Below are 17867 nucleotides of genomic sequence, written 5' to 3'. Positions count from 1 at the left end.
AGGTTTAAGCCACTTAAATCAGTCAACCAATCGTTTATACTGGAGAGACTAAGTACAGGAGAAAGGATTACTGTTAACTTTGAAGAGATAGCAGAGTATAAAAGAAAATAAAAAATATGGAGCTGAAAATGAGCAGAGAAGGCTTTAAATTGGGCTGTTTTAGTAGCTCAATACAGCTGAAGCCCAAATATACAGGGTGGGCCATTTATATGGATACACCGTAATAACATGGGAATGGTTGGTGATGTTAAAGTCCTGTTTGTGGCACATTAGTATCTGTGAGGGGGCAAACTCCTCAAGATGGGTGGTGACCATGGTGGCCATTTAGAAGTCGGCCATCTTGGATAAAACTTTTGTTTTTTCAATAGGAAGAGGGCCATGTGACACATCAAACTTATTGGTAATGTCACAAGAAAAACAATGGTGTGCTTGGTTTCAACGTAACTTTGTTCTTTCATGAGTTATTTACAAGTTTCTGACCACTTATAAAATGTGTTCAATGTGCTGCCCGTTGTGTTGGATTGTCAATGCAACCCTCACTGAAGCATAATAACAAATCCCAGCAGCAGCCAGTGATATCCTCAGCCTTCCAGCACAGCGGTCTTTTTTGCGCCACGGACCGGCCTTTAAGGTGTCGCGGATAAATACAACAAAATAAAATGATACGACCGAGACAAAAACTGTGGTATTTTGTAAATATAATAATAAACGTGAATTCACTGTGTAATTGTGTAACTTTATTAGCAGCGTGCTCCTGAAACAACCAACAACATTGAGAGTAACATCCTCCTCTCTGGTCGCTATGGTAACGCGTAAATATTTCTTTCAAAATAAGAACCAACTACAACACGGGTAAAGACCGTGTTAACGATAAAAACCCTGAAAACCATGAATTTCACACCCGAGCCTCAATTCTCATGGCCCGGCACCAAACCACTCACGGACTGGTTGGGGACCGCTGTTCTAGCAAATATACCTACGGTATTAATTTCAAAATCCTGTGTTGCTTTCCCAAAAAGTTGATTCAACATCAAGACCTTTGTTGCTTTGTTCTCAAGTCATTGCATTAACAAGATTTTCAGAAAACTTGAACTCTGACCTTTAGGCCACGGTCATTGAGATTCAAAATTGTCTGAGATTTTTAGCAGATACCCCCATGGTATCTAAAGTCCTACTATGCTTCGTTCTGGAGTTATCCCTGACAACCTCGGGTGTGGATGCGCCTGCCCGGCAGGGAGACGACAAAGCCTCAACAACCTTTTGTGGCCGAGGGGTAAAAATGAAGCGAGCGGTTTCCTTCAGGGTAGAAAAGTTTTATTGGTATAAATATGCAAAAGGAAATTCATTTTAAGACTGCATGTTTATGAATGTTCTTCAAGCTTTTTATGAAAATCCATGTTTAAGCAAACCTCGTTACACTGTGTACACAATTACGGTACATTTAAAGGCTTTCTGTTGAAAACCACAATAATGATCTTAACACACAAATGTTCTAAGCATACTGCTTTTGATTTGATTGACAGCAAGCAAACTTGAGAACACTGGTAGTTGAGCATTGTACAGCATTGATGATCATGTGATATACTCACGGATGGACTGGGCCGGCCCCAGGACAACCGATACACAAATATAATTTAAAAAAAGCTGATAATAAATAACAAAAATAGCTACTACTAAATGACTACGAACTCCTGAGACAATACTGCCACTGTAATACTGATACAGAGAGTAAACAAATATTCTCCTGCCGAGGAGATGGTCACTTGGCTCCACTCTTTACAGCTCATTTTAAAAAACATGCAAAAACAACAAGAAAAGCAACAATGACACAACAATACAAAGTTCAATATAACACTGAGCAATGTTTGTTTCGTGTGACGTCGAATTGCGACAGTCAGGATTCTGCCATAGAGAGTGCTAAAGATATGTTTCAGTATGTGCTGAAGAGGGCGTGTATGGGTTCTTCCAAATGGCAACGCAGTCTGTGGAGAGAATACATAGTGCTTTCACATGGGCTTCTGTGGCACATTTAGCAGCCATTGATTTTATCATTGCTTTGTCGGCTTCCAGTGCAGGTTTTTTTCTTTTCTTTTCTTTTTTTCAGAGTGTGTCTGCGAGCCTTAGTGTTCGAACTCGGCCTCAGGCTTGTTAAACATCGAGCCCATCTGAATGCTCTTCATATGCTTTGACAACTGAGATGACACTGTGCAATATCTGTAATCGTCAGAGTGCAGCAGCCCGGCCAACAGCCTGACAGTTCACACGCAGCCCGCTGCCGGACTCAGTGGGCTGCTCGCGCCCTGCTGGGCCCCTCTGATGGCTCGCTAGTCGTGGCGTCTTCCGTTTGAGCGGAGGTGGTTTCTGAACCCGTGTTGCTGTCGCTGGTTCCCTCCTCCATGGCTCCCTCTGGGACGCTCTCTTTGTCCTCTGACGCCCCCTCTTCGCTGCCGGGGTGGGCCTCAGGTTCCTCTGAGGTCTTTGGCTTCCCTGAATCAAAGAAATGTATTTGTTATTATTAATTCGATCTTCCAACCAGCATTTCTGGGGCAGGGATGGCATTTCCAATCACAGTTCACATATTTTCATATTGAAGGGAGGCTCATGAATGAAGGTAGCAGTTTTCAGTGGTGCAGCGGGAAGGGCGAAGCTGTTGGTGCAGAACTTGATCAAGGAACTGTTACACTGTTGTTTGCTACTAAAATAGACCAAGACAGTGAACCCAGGCGGAACCAAAGGAAACTCTGAGAGATCTGACGTCAGCAGTGCTTGTTAAAAACTCGTGAAGGTAAAAAAGTCAATGTGAAACACCTGTTTGACAACCTTAAAGCAGATTTTTGTTTGCTTGACACAGAGACGGTGCAGCTGAATGAGCAAAGGGCACAGCTGTCTGAACACACACAAAATGCATGCTTGCCTTGCTTTAAGCCTCTGACATCACTTGTAAACTTTGCAGCATGATGACGGACGCTGTCCCTCTCTCACAGCATTTACATCACCGCTTTTATTTTCAGGCTTCAGTTACTAGAGGTAAGCCATGAAAGCAGACAGACCCATGCTTTTACTAGCATGTACACTTTGTGACAATATATAAAGGATACATGTAAATATATCATACTGACGATAGACTCGAGCTACACCATCGTGGACTGCAGGAGGTGATGGTGGTCCCTGCAGCTCAGTGTTGGTTGGACTGACCTACCAACTTGAACAACGACTAGCTGCAGTTCAAAACAGAGCCACATGAGTTTAGGGATAGATGGCTGCATATCTCATTGCCCTGGACAGGACTGAGCTTTCAAAATAAGATTGAGAAGTCTGAAAAAGTCTAAATATATGAAACACAGAATATAAACGTGTTATTAAACCGGGCTATTAAACCACAGATTAAGCTGCTCAGAGTGTTGCGTTGGACACAAGCCATGACTAGTGTCCAGCGTTGCTCACCTGGTGCGTCTGTAGTGCTGGATTCGGTCTCCTCGCCTTCCTTGTTGCTGCCTTCGCTCAGAGAGTTTTGCTGGGGCTTGTTGCCATGTGTTGCACAAATGTGTTTGTCTTCCTCTGCCAGCACACAGGTCGGGGCCTCTCTTGCACCTCGATCTCCTGCATCCTTCTCACGTTCTGCCATCCGTTTGCGGGCTGCTTCTTCTGCTGCAGCAATCTCTGCAGAAATCTTCTCCATGTCCACCTCCACCTTCATGCAGCACAACTGAAAACAACAAACAGCAAATGTGGAATAAATAAGTTATTTTTGAAACCTCTGACTGTTTTCTCAGAACTGTAAAGACAAACCTAATTTTCTTTTTGGAAACCACAAACGCATCAAAACTGTTTTATCTCTTCTATAAACCACACAACGCTGCCAGAACTCTCTCTCACACACACAGGCAAAACAACAGTACTTGACATTCATTACACACTCTCTACAACGCTCTTCGGGGTATTTAAATCAGGACTTTCCAACCTCATGTGGCTGTCCTCCACCCACCACTCTTTTCAGTGTGATGTACTTATGATGTGTGGCAGAGAAGCAGCAGAGAAACAGAACAGTGCATGCAGTAAATCGTAGTTTTAAACATGTTTCACATGTTTCTGTAGTATGACTCAAGTAAATGAGGAATGTAAAAGTGGCTGCTTTCATGAATAAATCATAGCACAAGTCATACAAGGCTCACATTAAACACTACTTCTTTCATGCCATGCACAAAAACACACTCTATGACCTTTATTCAAACTGCATCTGAAATTACTGATTTGTGTCTTTCTCCTCTTCCCACCCCCTACCCCTCAGACGGTTTCCATCCATTGCTTCCTGCGCACCCTGAACGTGCTTCATCAACATGATTAGCGACGCCCGAATTTTGCGCTACCATGCATAAAATATAACACCTGTACCATTGTGTTAAACGTCCGGCTCATGTGGTTAGCTTTGTGCATCACTTTGCAAAATCTCTTTAGTCAATTGTATTTGTTTCTTCAAAAACATCATATAAGATGTACAAGTTGCTTCAAATTCAAGTGAAAAGACTGGTTGATTCAGTAAATAGTGCAGGAAGGTTAAATATGACTCAGAATGGGAGTTGAAAGGTTAGTTAACTAAACCTGAAAGCTTTTGAGCAAAATGAAATAAAGATAATCACTACACTTTGACAAAAACTGAAACACTGTATTTAAAAACTAAAAAAAAACAATCTTGAGGCACTTTCCTTGGTTTCAGTCTTTTAGGACGTCAGCCGCCGACACAAAATGTGTTTTGTTTATTTTGAACTTCTTCAATCATAACTTGTGGAATTAAAAAAAAAAAAAAGGTTTTATTTCTGTTTCGTTCTCACTGGAAAATATAAGCCTGTGATGGTTGTGGTTTTAACAAGTCTGTGCAGGATAAATAAAATTACAGCTTGTTAGAAAGTACACGGATCAGGTCACAGAGCCTTTGGTGCAGATGTTTTGACACTCAGGATGTTGACTGTATTCACAAAGTGTTGTGTTTGTACTGTAATCTGTATCCTGAATTCCTGTTATCATACCTCCTTTATATTCTAATACTTGTAAAGCTTAAACTGGTGAAAACTAAACACACTCGCTCTAAACACACTAAGAAAGAACAAAACAGAAACAAAAAGTTACTGGAAAACATGACCAGTATAACTCTGGTGTTAACATGTTTGTGCAGGCTGAATGTGATGTCACAGCTGTCTAGGGAGCACCTACAGCAGGTCTGTCAACTTAAAGACTTGTTCTGTCTTTAACAAGCTCTGTAAAATATAAATGGCGCCACCTTTTGTCCACACCGGGAACTGCAGCCCATTGCACAAAATAACAGTTATAATGGAGGCTACAAATTGTGAATGATGACAGCTATATGATTGCCAGAACATGTGGATGGAGTTAGCTGCAGCTTGGGCCTGCGTGGCAGATGGAGAAAGGCCCATAACCAGAGCTGCACACGTCACGCAAAGTGAAGCTTGCGTGCAAGTAGGCAATGACAGAGTTCAATGTAAAAGACGCCGTACCCTTTTGAGCTCGTTTGTGAACGACTCTGTGGCGTCGATGAATTTTCTCTTCTTGTCCTGATGGCGGTCTTCAATCTGAAGCAACTCTGCCTCCAGTTTTCTCTGGGAAACGAGACACGCAGGCACCACAGTTAGGAATTAACGAGCTGATAAAAACAGAGCCGTCAGTGAGCGTTTAAACATCCCAGTTTGATCCTACCTGATGAACCATCAGGGACTGGACCTGCCGTTTGAGGACCTGCATGCGAGCGGTCGTGACGACGGATCGCACGTCTGGGACGACGCTCTCGCTGAGGATCTCGCTGATCAGACGGTGGTTTCGTTGGAAACGAGCCGCAGCCAAGTGCTTTATAGAAAACCCGTCGTCGTAATCTGAAGACAAGAAACTCATCTGAGTTGTTGCCGTACACGTTTATGGGCCTTTCAGAAAGCAAAGCAAAAGAGGCTTCAGCAAAAAACCAGCGTAAACAATACAAACAGAATCACGCAAACATGTATGAAGACGGCGTAAACATACGGAGGATATGGCTCAATATTTATACAGAGTTCGAGCTAAGTATATGCCATTATGTCCAAACACATCCCTAAGCAAAGTAGGTGAATGGCACAGGCAGCCAATTATAACCCACAGTATGTGGACAGATGTTTTAAGCCGTACTCTGCAATTTACATTCATCAGTAAATGTTTCTCTGTGTTGTCTTGTAAGTACAGGACGACTGTGCATTAAGGTAAAAACCTACAAACACAGCCTGAAGAAAATATTCATGCTAAATTACCCTGTTACCACTGATTTGGGAATGTATTCCCAATAAATGCACAGAAATCCTGAAAGCATCTTTGACACCGATTACAGCTTTGACTTGAACCGTCGTTTGAATTTGCTCAATTTCAAGTTTTATTGTCATGTACAGATAAGCAGTGTAGCAACATTTACCCATAATGAAAATCTTTGGCTCGTGCTCCTCAGCTTTACATGAACATATAGAAAGTGTGCAGTTATATTAAGAAGAAAATAACAGAAAAATAGCAATAATAATAATAATAATGAAGAAAAATGCATTAAATATTTAGAGAATTTAAGACAAGCTGGTATATACAGTTTGTGCAAAACTGTGCAATGAGCATTTAAGTGGCATTTGTTGAAGTGACAGTGTGTAGAGTCCTGTAATTGTAGTGAGTGTGTAATAGTGTGTATAAGATGTTTAAGTGCAGGTTAAGATGTCAAAGCGCAGCAGTGCATGTGCACGGCTTTGTTAAAGCCACCTAAGAGATTTTCATTAGAAATTAAAACCTATCCCAAGACTGCGCTGTATGCAAAACATTTCCTCTATATGAGCACGGCGAGTGATTTATGGGCCCAGATGAGTGGAAATTAACCATAAATGTCACAAAGCTTTCACAAGCTCACGCTGACTGATAAAGTAAATTATGTATTCAGTGCTCAGCAATTAACAAACTGTGGTTGTGTGGGGAAATTTATATTAGACCACAAACTGTTGAGTTGTACATAGACCTCCAGGTGGAAAACGCTTTGAAAAGTTTTCTGACATTTAAAATGTGTTTTTTAATCAGATTTGACTGTTTCCCACTAAGCACACAATTAAATTAATTTTTGAATAATGTGTTAAAATTAATGTCTGTTGACTGGCAAGACTTGTTCCTAGAAAGGTTTTGAGATGACGTGCATGACCAGTCAAGGTTTGCTAGTCAGCACCACAAATATTAAGTAGTTAAACTAATTATTAAGTAAGTTAAATAGTTAACACTAATGGATTAATAATGCAGTCAGGGTGTAACCTGCCTTTTAGCCTGTCAGCTGTGACAGTCTCATCCCCTGTGATGGTAGGTTTGATCAGCAGCCAAGAAAAGAACATGAATTGATGGGTAGTTAACAATCAACTGTAATATGTCACACAGCTTGGCACAGAGTGACATATACATTTAGCAGGACTTGAAATTTGGTCGAGTGAAACAGCGTTTTTACAGGACTCTATGGAATCCACCGTCTCCTTCCACAGAAAGTAAGAGCATAAAGTGGTAGCCAGGTTCTGCTAATCATGCACCCGATGAACTGATCGTAATCGACTGTAACCACCACTGGAAGTTTGCTGGTCTGGAGCATTCAGGTGTGTTCAGGATCTTCCCAGGGGTCGACTTCCCAGCAACTTCACCCCAAGTTCAGACTAGAGTTAGCCAATTAATCGAAAACTAATCAAAACCGACATTCAGAAACTCTAATCGACATAATCTCACATCTGTTATTTTGCTTTGTTTTTTAACTCGTTAATGTTTAATACTCCCCTGTTTAAAACATAGTGTGTTGTCACATGACTGCCACATCAAGTCTACAACAGAGAAAATAAAATGCATGAAAAATAGTTTCAGCAGCCAACGTTAAGACCACCAATCTGCTACCACAGCTCCAACACCATCGGATTAGCAAAAATAAATAATTAATTCAGCATTAGTAGCATATTTATGGTACAAACCTTGTGAACTATGAGCGGAGGAGAAAATTTAAAGTGTGTAGTAGTAATAATAAAAGTAACAATCATCAGCGTACGTACATGTACATCCATCTACGTCGACATCTGCAAACCTCACTTGTCTTCACTTATTTATTTTTGTACTTATTTATCTTCCATTATTTTTTTTATCCTCATTTGTCTTTATGACAGCAAGAAGGAAGAATTTCACTGCACAGAGAAATGCTATGTCTTCTGTACATATGACAATAAATGCTTTGAATCTTGAATCTTTGAATCTAATCATAATAATCGTAGTGCAATTAGAAGAGGACGGAACAAGTATGGCTTGTTTGGTAGAGTTCTCTTAAGTTTCTAAAGTTGCATCTGAACAAACCACGAGACATAATAATAATGAGACCAAAGTGGAGACGTTTGATCAGATTGCACAGCACCACCACAACTCCTCATACTGTCAGCACGATGGTAGGGGGCTGATGATTTGGGCTTGTTTTTTTACAGCCACAGGACCAGACCGCAAAAAATTCTTGAGTCAAACTAAAGCTTGGCCCGATTTCAGCCACTAAACAGGAAGTAAATCCCTAGTCCAGCAGCAAATCTGCGACAGAATGACTGAAATAGAATGAAGATGCATGGTGGTGGTCCCAGTCTAAGTCCAGACCTCAACCTGATCATGATCCTGTGCATTAACCAGCGCCCACAAACTTGAATGAACTGAAGCAAAGCTGTAAAGAAACTCTGCCAGAATTGCTCTACAACGATGTGAGACAATGATAAAGTCACAGTTTTCACGTGATGTATGATTATACATTGGAAGTTATTGAAGGCTCTTAATATAAGCATCTTAAATCCCTCCCCCTGCCGTCGGACAGACTCCAGCTTCAACAGCTTAAACTGCAGCTTGAAGCAGTCGTTCTTGTTCTGCTCTGGAAATCCGCTGCGAGAACGATGGCCCCACAAACCAGGCCTTGCAGCAGGTGGAGACCTGGTGCTGTTGAGTTCACCGAGGCTTCAGAGAAGAGCAGGGACTATTGCAGGGATGTTTGAGGAACCTACTGCTTGTGGTAATTTCTTATTTAAAGGGACTAAACTTTATTACAGAAACAAATACAGTGCAATTCTGCTGGAAACAGTGTATTTTTATACTCCATATACATGTTTAAAAAGACATCCATTTACTCTTACCCGTTAACAACAATCCACCTGTGTTTTCGCCATTTTTCCATTTAGCAGACTTGCTTTGACTTTGTTGTGGCAAGCTTCGCCCTTGCTCACTGGGTATCACCTGAGGTTGCTGGTGCTGTGCACCTCTGTGTGCACCTTTTGAAACTTTCCAGAGAGCAGAAATGAATGTCGTTTGCCACATAGGTGCTCAAGACACAAAAACAGGAAACCATTACCACTCCGAATGCCGTGTGAGAGCATTAAGCTTCTCTATGATCACAAATGACGTCTCACTAATGTGTGGGATATTTCTCAAAAGGTAAGGTCTCCACGTCGAACACTGTTTCAGGTTATTTTCTAGTAGAGTCAAACCACAGCACCTCAAAAATACCCATTTTAATGTTCATAAACAATGCAACAAACTGATGTTTAGAGTAGAAGTGCACGAAGACTTTAATAAAGAGTGATCTCTGTTCTCTCCACCCGGAGAGCTATATCTTATTTAATCGTCGCTGTACGTGCAGTTTGTTAAGAACAAAGCCCACTGGGATACCAGCTTTGACATTTTTATGGTCTGGGGTGTTTCTAAATAGCAACGGTTTTATCTGTAGTTTTCCTGTGCATCATTATCGTCTACTGTAACTCAGCCAGACCCCAGACAAGCATCATTTCCTTGAGGTGGGTGTAACTCAAACGTTTTCTTCTGGCTTCTGTCTAACATGGTGTGTGTGTGTGTGTGTGTGTGCGTGCATCAGTCAGGCTTTATAACAACAGAGCAAAGAATGTAAATTTTGCAATTATGTCTTAACCATTGCCAAAAATATCTACAAAATGTAAACACGTGTGCAAAACAAAGGCAAATTTTGGTCCCAGGCTGGAAGCTTGAAAGCAGAAATGGCGTTTCAAAGGTACCATTACCAAAGATGTTAATGGTTGTAGCGCTATAGGAGGAGGGGGGGGATAACACATTCTCTGGGTGTGCGCGCTCGCAACGCTGTGTGGTCGTGCTACAATAATTACAACTCTGTGGCAGTGCTCTAAAGAGCCCAGGGGGCCTTACCATCTGGATCCTCTGCTGGCTGAATACTCATGTAAGGCTCATCCTTGTCCAGCCTGGACTGCCTCTGGCGACTCTCCTCTTCCAGAGCTGCCTCGGCCCGGCTTTTTGCATTTACATAGGCCAGGTAGGCTGGCGAGTTGTGATAGGCCTTCATGCTCTCATTATACTCAATCTACAGTGGAAAAGATGAAGGAATGACAAGGAAACAGAAAAGGCAAGCAGACACAACAATGTGGACCCTTGTATCTAGGACAAGATGAGGAAAGAGGTTTATTCAGGAAGGAATGATGACTGGAGGGACCCACAGCTAGCGGGGACACATCTACTGTCACCCATCAGGAAAAACCCCATAAACACCCCTTGTAAAACAACCAACCTTCTCTGCTTCGTAGTCATTCAAATAATCCTGTTTCTCCTCATCAGTGAGGTCCCTCCACATGCCACCGATTATCTTCCCAATTTCCCATAGCTTCAGATCAGGATTGGAGGCTTTTACTTGATCCCAAACCTGGTGATGAGAACCAGACATGGGTGTGGGGTTGGGTTGGGTTGGAGGGGCTATAGGTGGTTATCTCTTTGCAGAGAGGTCACAAACCAGAGGAGGCCGTGTGCTTTAAGCTGCATTTCCAAGCTCAGAAATCCCACTATGTGATGTAGACAGTTCTAAGTAATTCCTGGCTTAATCTGGCTTCACACCTACCTCGATAAACAACTACCAAGACAAAATGTACATCTTACTATGCAAACTATGTTCAAATCAAAGCATCCCTCTCTTCCAGCTGAGCACATGATGATGCAAAAGGGAGCAGTTAAACACTGTACCTACCTTGCGACTGTATCTCATATATGGCATCAGTGGCTTATCGGGAGGCTTGGGTGGCTTTGGGATATTTATTCCAGAGGAATTCTGGTAAAGAAAGGAAAAAGAGTCACCTTGAGATACGCCTGCTGTGCAGTGACGAGGCATCCACAGAAACACTATAGCTAAGCTAGGCTGAAGCTTGTGACGCTACAAGCAGGTGATTATGTTCAGGTTTAAACACAAGATCCATTAAAGGAGCTTCTTATCATTTAACTCGATTGCATTGATGACAGTTTGGAGGTATAAACAAGAAGAAGAAAGCCCACAGAGTGCACTGCAACAACGCAGACTGTGGGGGGAAAAAATCAAATAGAAAAATCTCACTTAAGCTGAGATTTGCTCAGTGCGAGACATAATGCCATTATCAGAGGCAGCCAACCACAGCTTGCATGCAGCGACTAAATTACTGCTCAGCAGCCAGAGCCATGCCGAGCAGCAAAGTCTTTAATGCCATGGCAACATGATGGCATGGGTTACTTAACATGGCTGTCAGAAATGCAGACTTTGAAAGGCAGGTGGGATTTGAATAGACACAGATGGACTCTTAGCAGGTCTGCAGTATGAAGGAGGCAGCAGAGGGAGTTTGGGATGGTATGCATCATTTCTGATTCGGTCTCAGTACCGGAATGAGTTTCTACTGTAGGAAAGCAAAATTATGTCTAACCTGATTTACTCCAAACAAAGAAAAGTCAGTCTTATAGCTTGCAAAGGCCTCATCTGCAGCGTCTTCATTTCACTAGAGCAAGCTTTTCTGGTTTGCCTTATACTTTCAGTCACTGCCTTTATTTATTTGTTTTGTTCTTCTATGTTAATATTCATACCGTTACCCGACTGTTGCTGCTTTGGCTCCCTCCCAGTCTGTAGTTGTTGTAGGCCAGATGGCTGTATGGGTTGTACCCCACAAACCCGGTGGTGTTGGGCATTTGCTGATGGAAACAAATGAGACAGAAACACGAATGAGAAATGACCTAAAAGAAGAAGAGGGGAAAGCCCAAGACAACGAAAAAATAATAAAGAAACCAATGAAAGAAGCTGGGAAAATGCAAAAATAAAGAAACTTGAATTCATGCTGGTGCTATAGGAAAATACAGCAGTGGTGTGTCAGCACATCATTCTGTGACTAAACAAAATCAAGCACAAACTGTACTAAAGGTCCTTGGTGTAATTTGCTGGAGGAGATTTCGTCCCCTCTGGTCTCCATAATTTTGCCTCTCCTGAATTATTTTTATTCCTAGTAGGAATAAAGTTTATCCCCTTCCCAAAGTGATTAATGCTACTTTAACAACAGATACATCTCAAATAATATTGTTTGAGATGTATCTGTAGTGCAAACGACAGTAAAATCAGAAACAGACTTTCACTGTTGAGCCTGGTGCCGTTCCATATCTGCCTTGATCTATGTGTGGCTTTTTAGTCTAACAACAAGCACTAACAGGCTGAAAATTACGGCTAGTAAAATATAAAAAATTAAGGATTCAGAGCAGAAGACTCTGATAGGTCCTCTCAAAAGAAATCTTTTACTCCTGAAGCATAATTTAGAGTCATGTTGGGCAACTGGGCAAAATTCATTTAGAGTTAAATCTGTTTAAAAAAACAAACAAACATTTTTTAAAGTTAAGTAACTGTGTTAAGACTGTTTTTGCCAGTAAGCCTATTATTATTATTATATGAGATTATTTTTTTGTATAAAACAGGCCAAACGCTGCAAATGTTAAATTGCATTTATCTGGTAGAACTGTTGCTAAAAGTATCACATGAGGACATCTTGGGGAAAAAAATGTCATCATGAAATCTATATGAGCCTAGCACTAATATTCTGGTTTTATTTGTGTGACTGAAAAGACCCAATCAGGACCCTGCTTAAGTGTCTCCTCATCAAAACTTAAAACATATTCAATGAGGTATTAAAACTAAAACTGATGTCTGGGGCTGATGCTGTGTTCCTCTATGTTGCTTTCTTATTCAATGCAATTATATTTTGGATGCAATCATTTTATTGCATATGCGTGAGCTGGATCCTAACTAAATGTGGAGCAAAGAGTAAGTTTGATATTTCTGACTACCTCTCAGCATTAGATCCACCTTTCCCTGTTCTCCCACACAAAGTACACAGAAACTACACAGGTTACGGCAATCACGTGAAAGCCAAATACATGTTTTATTTGAATGCAACATGTATGAACGAAGCTAAAATGAGATTTTATGATCGTTCATGATGGTGTTTGTACACTCATGTAGCTCTATTTGCACTTTGGCTCCTTGGATTTCAGTAGAGATGCAGCCATCTCTTTCTGATTCACACACGTTTTGTGTAGGACGCTGTGTGAATATCAGTGAATCCGTCATTATGATCCAATACAATCAATATCATGTATACGATTCTACTTAATGAGTACTTTTACTTTAAGATGTACTCTGATACTAAATCTTTTTTATTAATTAATTATTAGTTTTAGTTATTCTTCAGTCACTCTTCAGTGCCACTTTTCGTGCATTGCTTTCTTTTGACCAAGTCTAAAAAAAATAAAATATGCTCTATATTTGTCACTGCACCTGAGCGACTACAAGGCCCTGACAAAACATGCAAATCTGCTATAAATCCCACATACCACTTGAAAGTCTTTCCCAGTATTTTTTAAACTGCATTTATTTCTGATCAATGATTGTGATTTCCTCCAGTACCTGAAAACAAAATAAAAATCTCCATTTTGTGTGACATAAAAAAAAACCAGGGGGTGGCTGGAGTTGGGGCTGAAACAGAATGAAAGGTTTTAAATAAAAACCCATGGGTGTGGATGTATATTTGAGAATACTTACAGTTGTAGGGGCAGGGGGAGGTGGAGGGGCATAGGATGGTCTCTCTGTTTCGGGAAAGAAATTAATAAAAATTAAAAAAAAGCGAATCAGTCCTGACCAATCTAACTTCCACAACTCTTGTCATATCACTTCGCATGGATAAACTGAAACACCAGGTCTGATGCATTTAGATACCATCACCTACAAAGAGCCTGACTATAATTAACTGTTTCAAACACTCCCAGTGTCTTACTTGACATTTCTGCAGTGAGGAGGATGAATCAGTCTGTTCCAGTCATTGGATCTGCAATAAACACATTTATGAGGAGGGTAACATTATATACCCCAGTGATTAAATGGGAGATTCAAACATAGCGTAAAACAAAGAGATGCTGATGGTGATTCAGGCAACAAGGCAGGCTAACGTCCACTAGCATCAACGTTAGCTCAAAGCTAACTTAATAAGCGGAATATCTATGGGACAAATTCACTGTGTCACAATGTAAATAGCATCAATGACCGCTCTATGTGATTATGAAAGTGTGAATATGATGATGGTGGGTGAAGAGCGTAGTTCGCAGACGTTAGACTCGTCAATGCTCATCCTATAAACGACCTATAACGTAACTAGCAAGTCGCTAACTAGCTAAATCTTTTGCTGTTAGGTTAGCCTGTCTGCGCCAAAAGTCAACCTCAAGTTTAATTTACGGTTGTGAGCTGACTTTAAATGTGGCTGACAAATTCCTAACGTTGTGATAGCTGACATTTCTTGTAGTTCGCTTGGCCCATAAGTTCGTTTGCTCTAAATAACCAGCCGGTTGACGTCTAACTAGCTGAATAGCTGGTAGCTAAAGGAATGAGAATGACACCTATGATTATTATTAGCATGCAGCGTTAGGCAAAGCCGACATGTCTACAGTTATTTGAAATTCCCACGTAATCTGCAAGCATGAATACTAAAGGGCAAAAAACTCACCCCAAACCCTTTAGTCCCCACCACTGTGTGCAGGTTGTGGCTTTGGCAGGGAAGGCTAACCACCTAGCTTAGTAATACAGTTCCCACAATAAACCAGTGAAATGGGGTCCACTCGTATGATTCCTGCAGAATCTTCTAGAACTGCACCCCCACCCTCTCCTTATTACAGCTGTGCCTCGGCTCGATGCTGATGCTCATCGCTCTCTGCTGTCACCGCTGCAGCAGTGACAGCAGAGACGTTTCTCCTCCAGCATTCAGAAGGAAAAAAGACCATATGGCAACAACAGAGCTGCTGAGTGGGATTTCACATTTTCCCTGCGTGGCTTTAGATTTAAGCTGCAGATGTGCAACGTCGTAGCATGATGCAGTTTGCTCCCGGATTGTGAAAAGCTGACCTGCATTGTCACCCCTGACTGCAAAACGCATCATGTCAAAAATCAGCCAGGTCAGTGCAGATGCTCTGCAGCCATCACCTGTGGAAAGCATATATTATTTCCATTTTAAGGCAGTAAGCTCGTTTTTCTTGCAATATAGGGGAAAATCAGGAATGATTTCTTATGTCACCATACCATAAGCTGCATTATGGATGCTTCACAGGCTTGTGAGCTTTTGATAAACTCAAGGTTGCCCCATTCACTGCTCCCATGTTGTTAGAACTGAAATACTTTGCATTCTTGTTCACATTGTCTGAGAGCCGCCCAGGTCAATAGTTCTAATAGTGAGTTCCCTAAAAAAAAACAAAGAAAAGCCCGTGGGATTTGGCCCATTCAGCCTGAATAGTTCTTGTTTTGAATTTGTTAATTGATTGTGGTCATTGTGACCCTCTTTCTTTCTGTTTACTCTGTACACTTGAGAGGTTATTTTACTTCTGCATGACCTGCCTCCTGCACAATATGCATTCAGAGCTCATCTGGTGCTTCACCTTCCTTTGACTCTCCAGGTCACAAAAGGCCAGAAAGCTGAACAGATGAGACAGAGAACAGATTCCAAATGAGGCATGGCAAGGACCTTGTTTAACCTTGCACACCTGCAACAGAGTGCATCTGGAGGTAGGGTGGAGGTCACATGCTTCCTGCAAGTTCAGTTACAATGCAGGCTTTACATGGACATTTGTGCAGGGCCTCCCAGGTATAGCTGTGGGATTGTGGATGCCCAGAGGCAGAATATCCCATGTGACACTTTAAATGAGTCCATGAAGCTCCTCTGGTAATGCACAATCAGTCCTTAGGCATATAAACCAAAATAGACTCAGGCAGTGGAACTAAGCAGACGTGAAAGTTTATTCTGGTGTTAGATGGCAGAGATATTTTTAGAAGCTGCTAAACACACATTATCATGATGTAACCTTCCAGAGGTTCCTTGCATAACTGCATCGAGTTTTATGATTAATGGGTCAATTTAAAAAGCTTTCACTGTAGGCTGAGGGAAATATATAGTGCCAGATTAAGATGTGAGAACATAAATTCTCCTTGTACATATTTTCTGTCGTAACTTCTAAATATTTCCTTTTCTACATTTGGTCTCCAGGCAACAACTTGATATACTTTTTTTTTTCTCAAAAATGTATTTTTGTTCACCAGATCACTAAAGCTCATTATGTAGTCACGTTTTATTCAGAGGCTTATACCCTGCTTAGTTTGGTCACAATAGCCCAGAGTAACACTCAGTTAAGTACACTGTTTCAGCTGCTCATTAAAGTGATATAAATAACTAATCGTGATAAATATCTAATCAGGCATGTACATAGCAACAACTCGGTGCATTTAGGCATGTGGACAAGGTTAAGGCTACCAGCTGAATCTAAAACCGAGCAGGAGAATGGGGAAGAAATGTAATTAAACGGCTTTGAAACTGCCATGGTTGTTTGTGACAGGCTGCTCTGATTACTTCAGAAATTGCTGATCTGCTGGGATTTCCCCACACAACCATCTCTAGGGTTCGCAGAGAATTGTCCAAAAAAGAGAAAATATCCAGTCAGCAGCAGTTCTCTGGTTGAAAATCCCTCATTGATACCAGAGGTCAGAGGAGAAAAGCCAGACAGCTTCGCCCTGATAGCAAGGCAACAGTAACTCAAGGTATGCAAACCAAGATATGCAGAACCTATCCAAAGATACATTTAGGCTGCGTTCACACTGCAGGTCTTAAAGCTCAATTCTGATTTTTTGATCACATCCGATTTTTTTGTCTGCTTGTTCACACTACAAATAAAACGTGACAGCAAACGCACACAACGCGCTCTGTTTAGACCCAGAGCAAACAGTATTGTTTGACTAATGGCCTTAAAAGACTTGTTTCAGACTTTACGTTTCTCAATTTTGCTTTAAGTTAAAAAGTTATTTTGTTATTAACAAATGTCCTAATAATGATCCTTATTGCTGTTTTAGAGGAGCGGTGCTTCAAAGGATAGCTGCAGATTTCTGTCAGAATCTGCAGATTATACAGTACAAATAAAATGTTCACGTTTCTCCAACGTTGTCTTCCCGACAGTTTCACTGACATCTACACTGGATGGCCAGGAAGCGTTCACGATGTCTTCTCGGGCGCTGATAATTGGCGTCTGTCTTGTGTCAGTGACGTAAAAGACGGATTTAATGCGGCATGACCTTTCAAACAGCAGTCGTTTTCTAAAACATCAGATATGTATCGGGCTCAGTACCACATAGGATTTGAAATATCGGATTTGTGCCGTTCACACTGTCATACCATGATGGGATATGGGTCGCATACGGTCAAAAAAGTCGGATTTGATGCACTTTCGCCTGCAGTGTGAACGTAGCCTTAGTCTCGAAGCAGATGGGCTACAGCAGCAGAACACCACACCAGGTGCCACTGCTGTCAGCTAAGAACAGGAAACCTAGGCTACAGTTCACACAGGCTCGCCAAAATTGGAGAAGATTGGAGAAGCGTTACCTGGTTTGATGAGTCTCAATTTCTGCTGTGACATTTGGATGGTCAGAATTTGGTGTAACTGGCATGAGCGGGGGAGTGGATGCATCTTTCCTTGCATCAGCG

At 41.4% G+C, this 17867-nt stretch overlaps 2 protein-coding genes across 7 annotated transcripts in view; one reads left to right on the top strand and one right to left on the bottom strand.

Moving 5' to 3' along the window:
* Nucleotides 1-1280: 1280 nt before the first annotated feature.
* LOC147328565 (SWI/SNF-related matrix-associated actin-dependent regulator of chromatin subfamily E member 1-like) lies at nucleotides 1281-15144 on the bottom strand. Of its 5 annotated transcripts, none has more exons than XM_086297024.1 (11): nucleotides 14602-14768; nucleotides 14133-14183; nucleotides 13901-13944; nucleotides 11905-12009; nucleotides 11048-11128; nucleotides 10598-10729; nucleotides 10222-10393; nucleotides 5710-5882; nucleotides 5511-5612; nucleotides 3445-3706; nucleotides 1281-2487 (listed from the first exon to the last, which is right to left on the bottom strand). In XM_086297024.1, the coding sequence occupies exons 2-11, from the start codon at nucleotides 14137-14139 to the stop codon at nucleotides 2282-2284; spliced, it is 1284 nt and encodes a 427-aa protein (XP_086153150.1). In that variant the 5' UTR covers nucleotides 14140-14183; nucleotides 14602-14768; the 3' UTR covers nucleotides 1281-2281. The 5 variants fall into 5 exon arrangements, with proteins under 5 accessions (XP_086153150.1, XP_086153153.1, XP_086153154.1 ...); XM_086297026.1 differs by lacking the exon at nucleotides 14602-14768 and adding an exon at nucleotides 14856-15143 and having other exon boundaries at nucleotides 1282-2487; nucleotides 11911-12009; XM_086297023.1 differs by lacking the exon at nucleotides 14602-14768 and adding an exon at nucleotides 14856-15142 and having other exon boundaries at nucleotides 1282-2487.
* The window catches only part of LOC147328563 (zinc finger protein Aiolos-like), a 42006-nt gene continuing 38424 nt past the window's right edge, over nucleotides 14286-17867 (top strand). For both annotated transcript variants that reach the window (XM_086297022.1, XM_086297020.1), the window contains exons 1-2: nucleotides 14286-15300; nucleotides 15796-15904. The gene's annotated coding sequence lies outside the window, so the exon portion shown is untranslated. The remainder of the gene's footprint in view (nucleotides 15301-15795; nucleotides 15905-17867) is intronic.

Source organism: Aulonocara sp. 'chitande type north' Nkhata Bay, linkage group LG6, assembly GCF_057382095.1.
Source record: "Aulonocara sp. 'chitande type north' Nkhata Bay isolate Kocher_YH1m ecotype deep benthic linkage group LG6, A_spYH_male_GT1.1, whole genome shotgun sequence".
NCBI lineage: Eukaryota > Metazoa > Chordata > Actinopteri > Cichliformes > Cichlidae > Aulonocara > Aulonocara sp. 'chitande type north' Nkhata Bay.
The sequence above is the reverse complement of the archived record's forward strand: the minus strand, read 5'-3'. Positions and strand labels throughout refer to the sequence as shown.

Bases quoted from the DNA above. Each gene is read 5' to 3' on its own strand.
- LOC147328565 (XM_086297023.1), bottom strand. The intron at 10,730-11,047 runs GTAGGTACAGTG...TCTCATCACCAG, and splicing joins ATATGAGATACAGTCGCAAG to GTTTGGGATCAAGTAAAAGC. The intron at 5,613-5,709 runs GTAGGATCAAAC...CTCGTTTCCCAG, and splicing joins AGTCCCTGATGGTTCATCAG to AGAAAACTGGAGGCAGAGTT.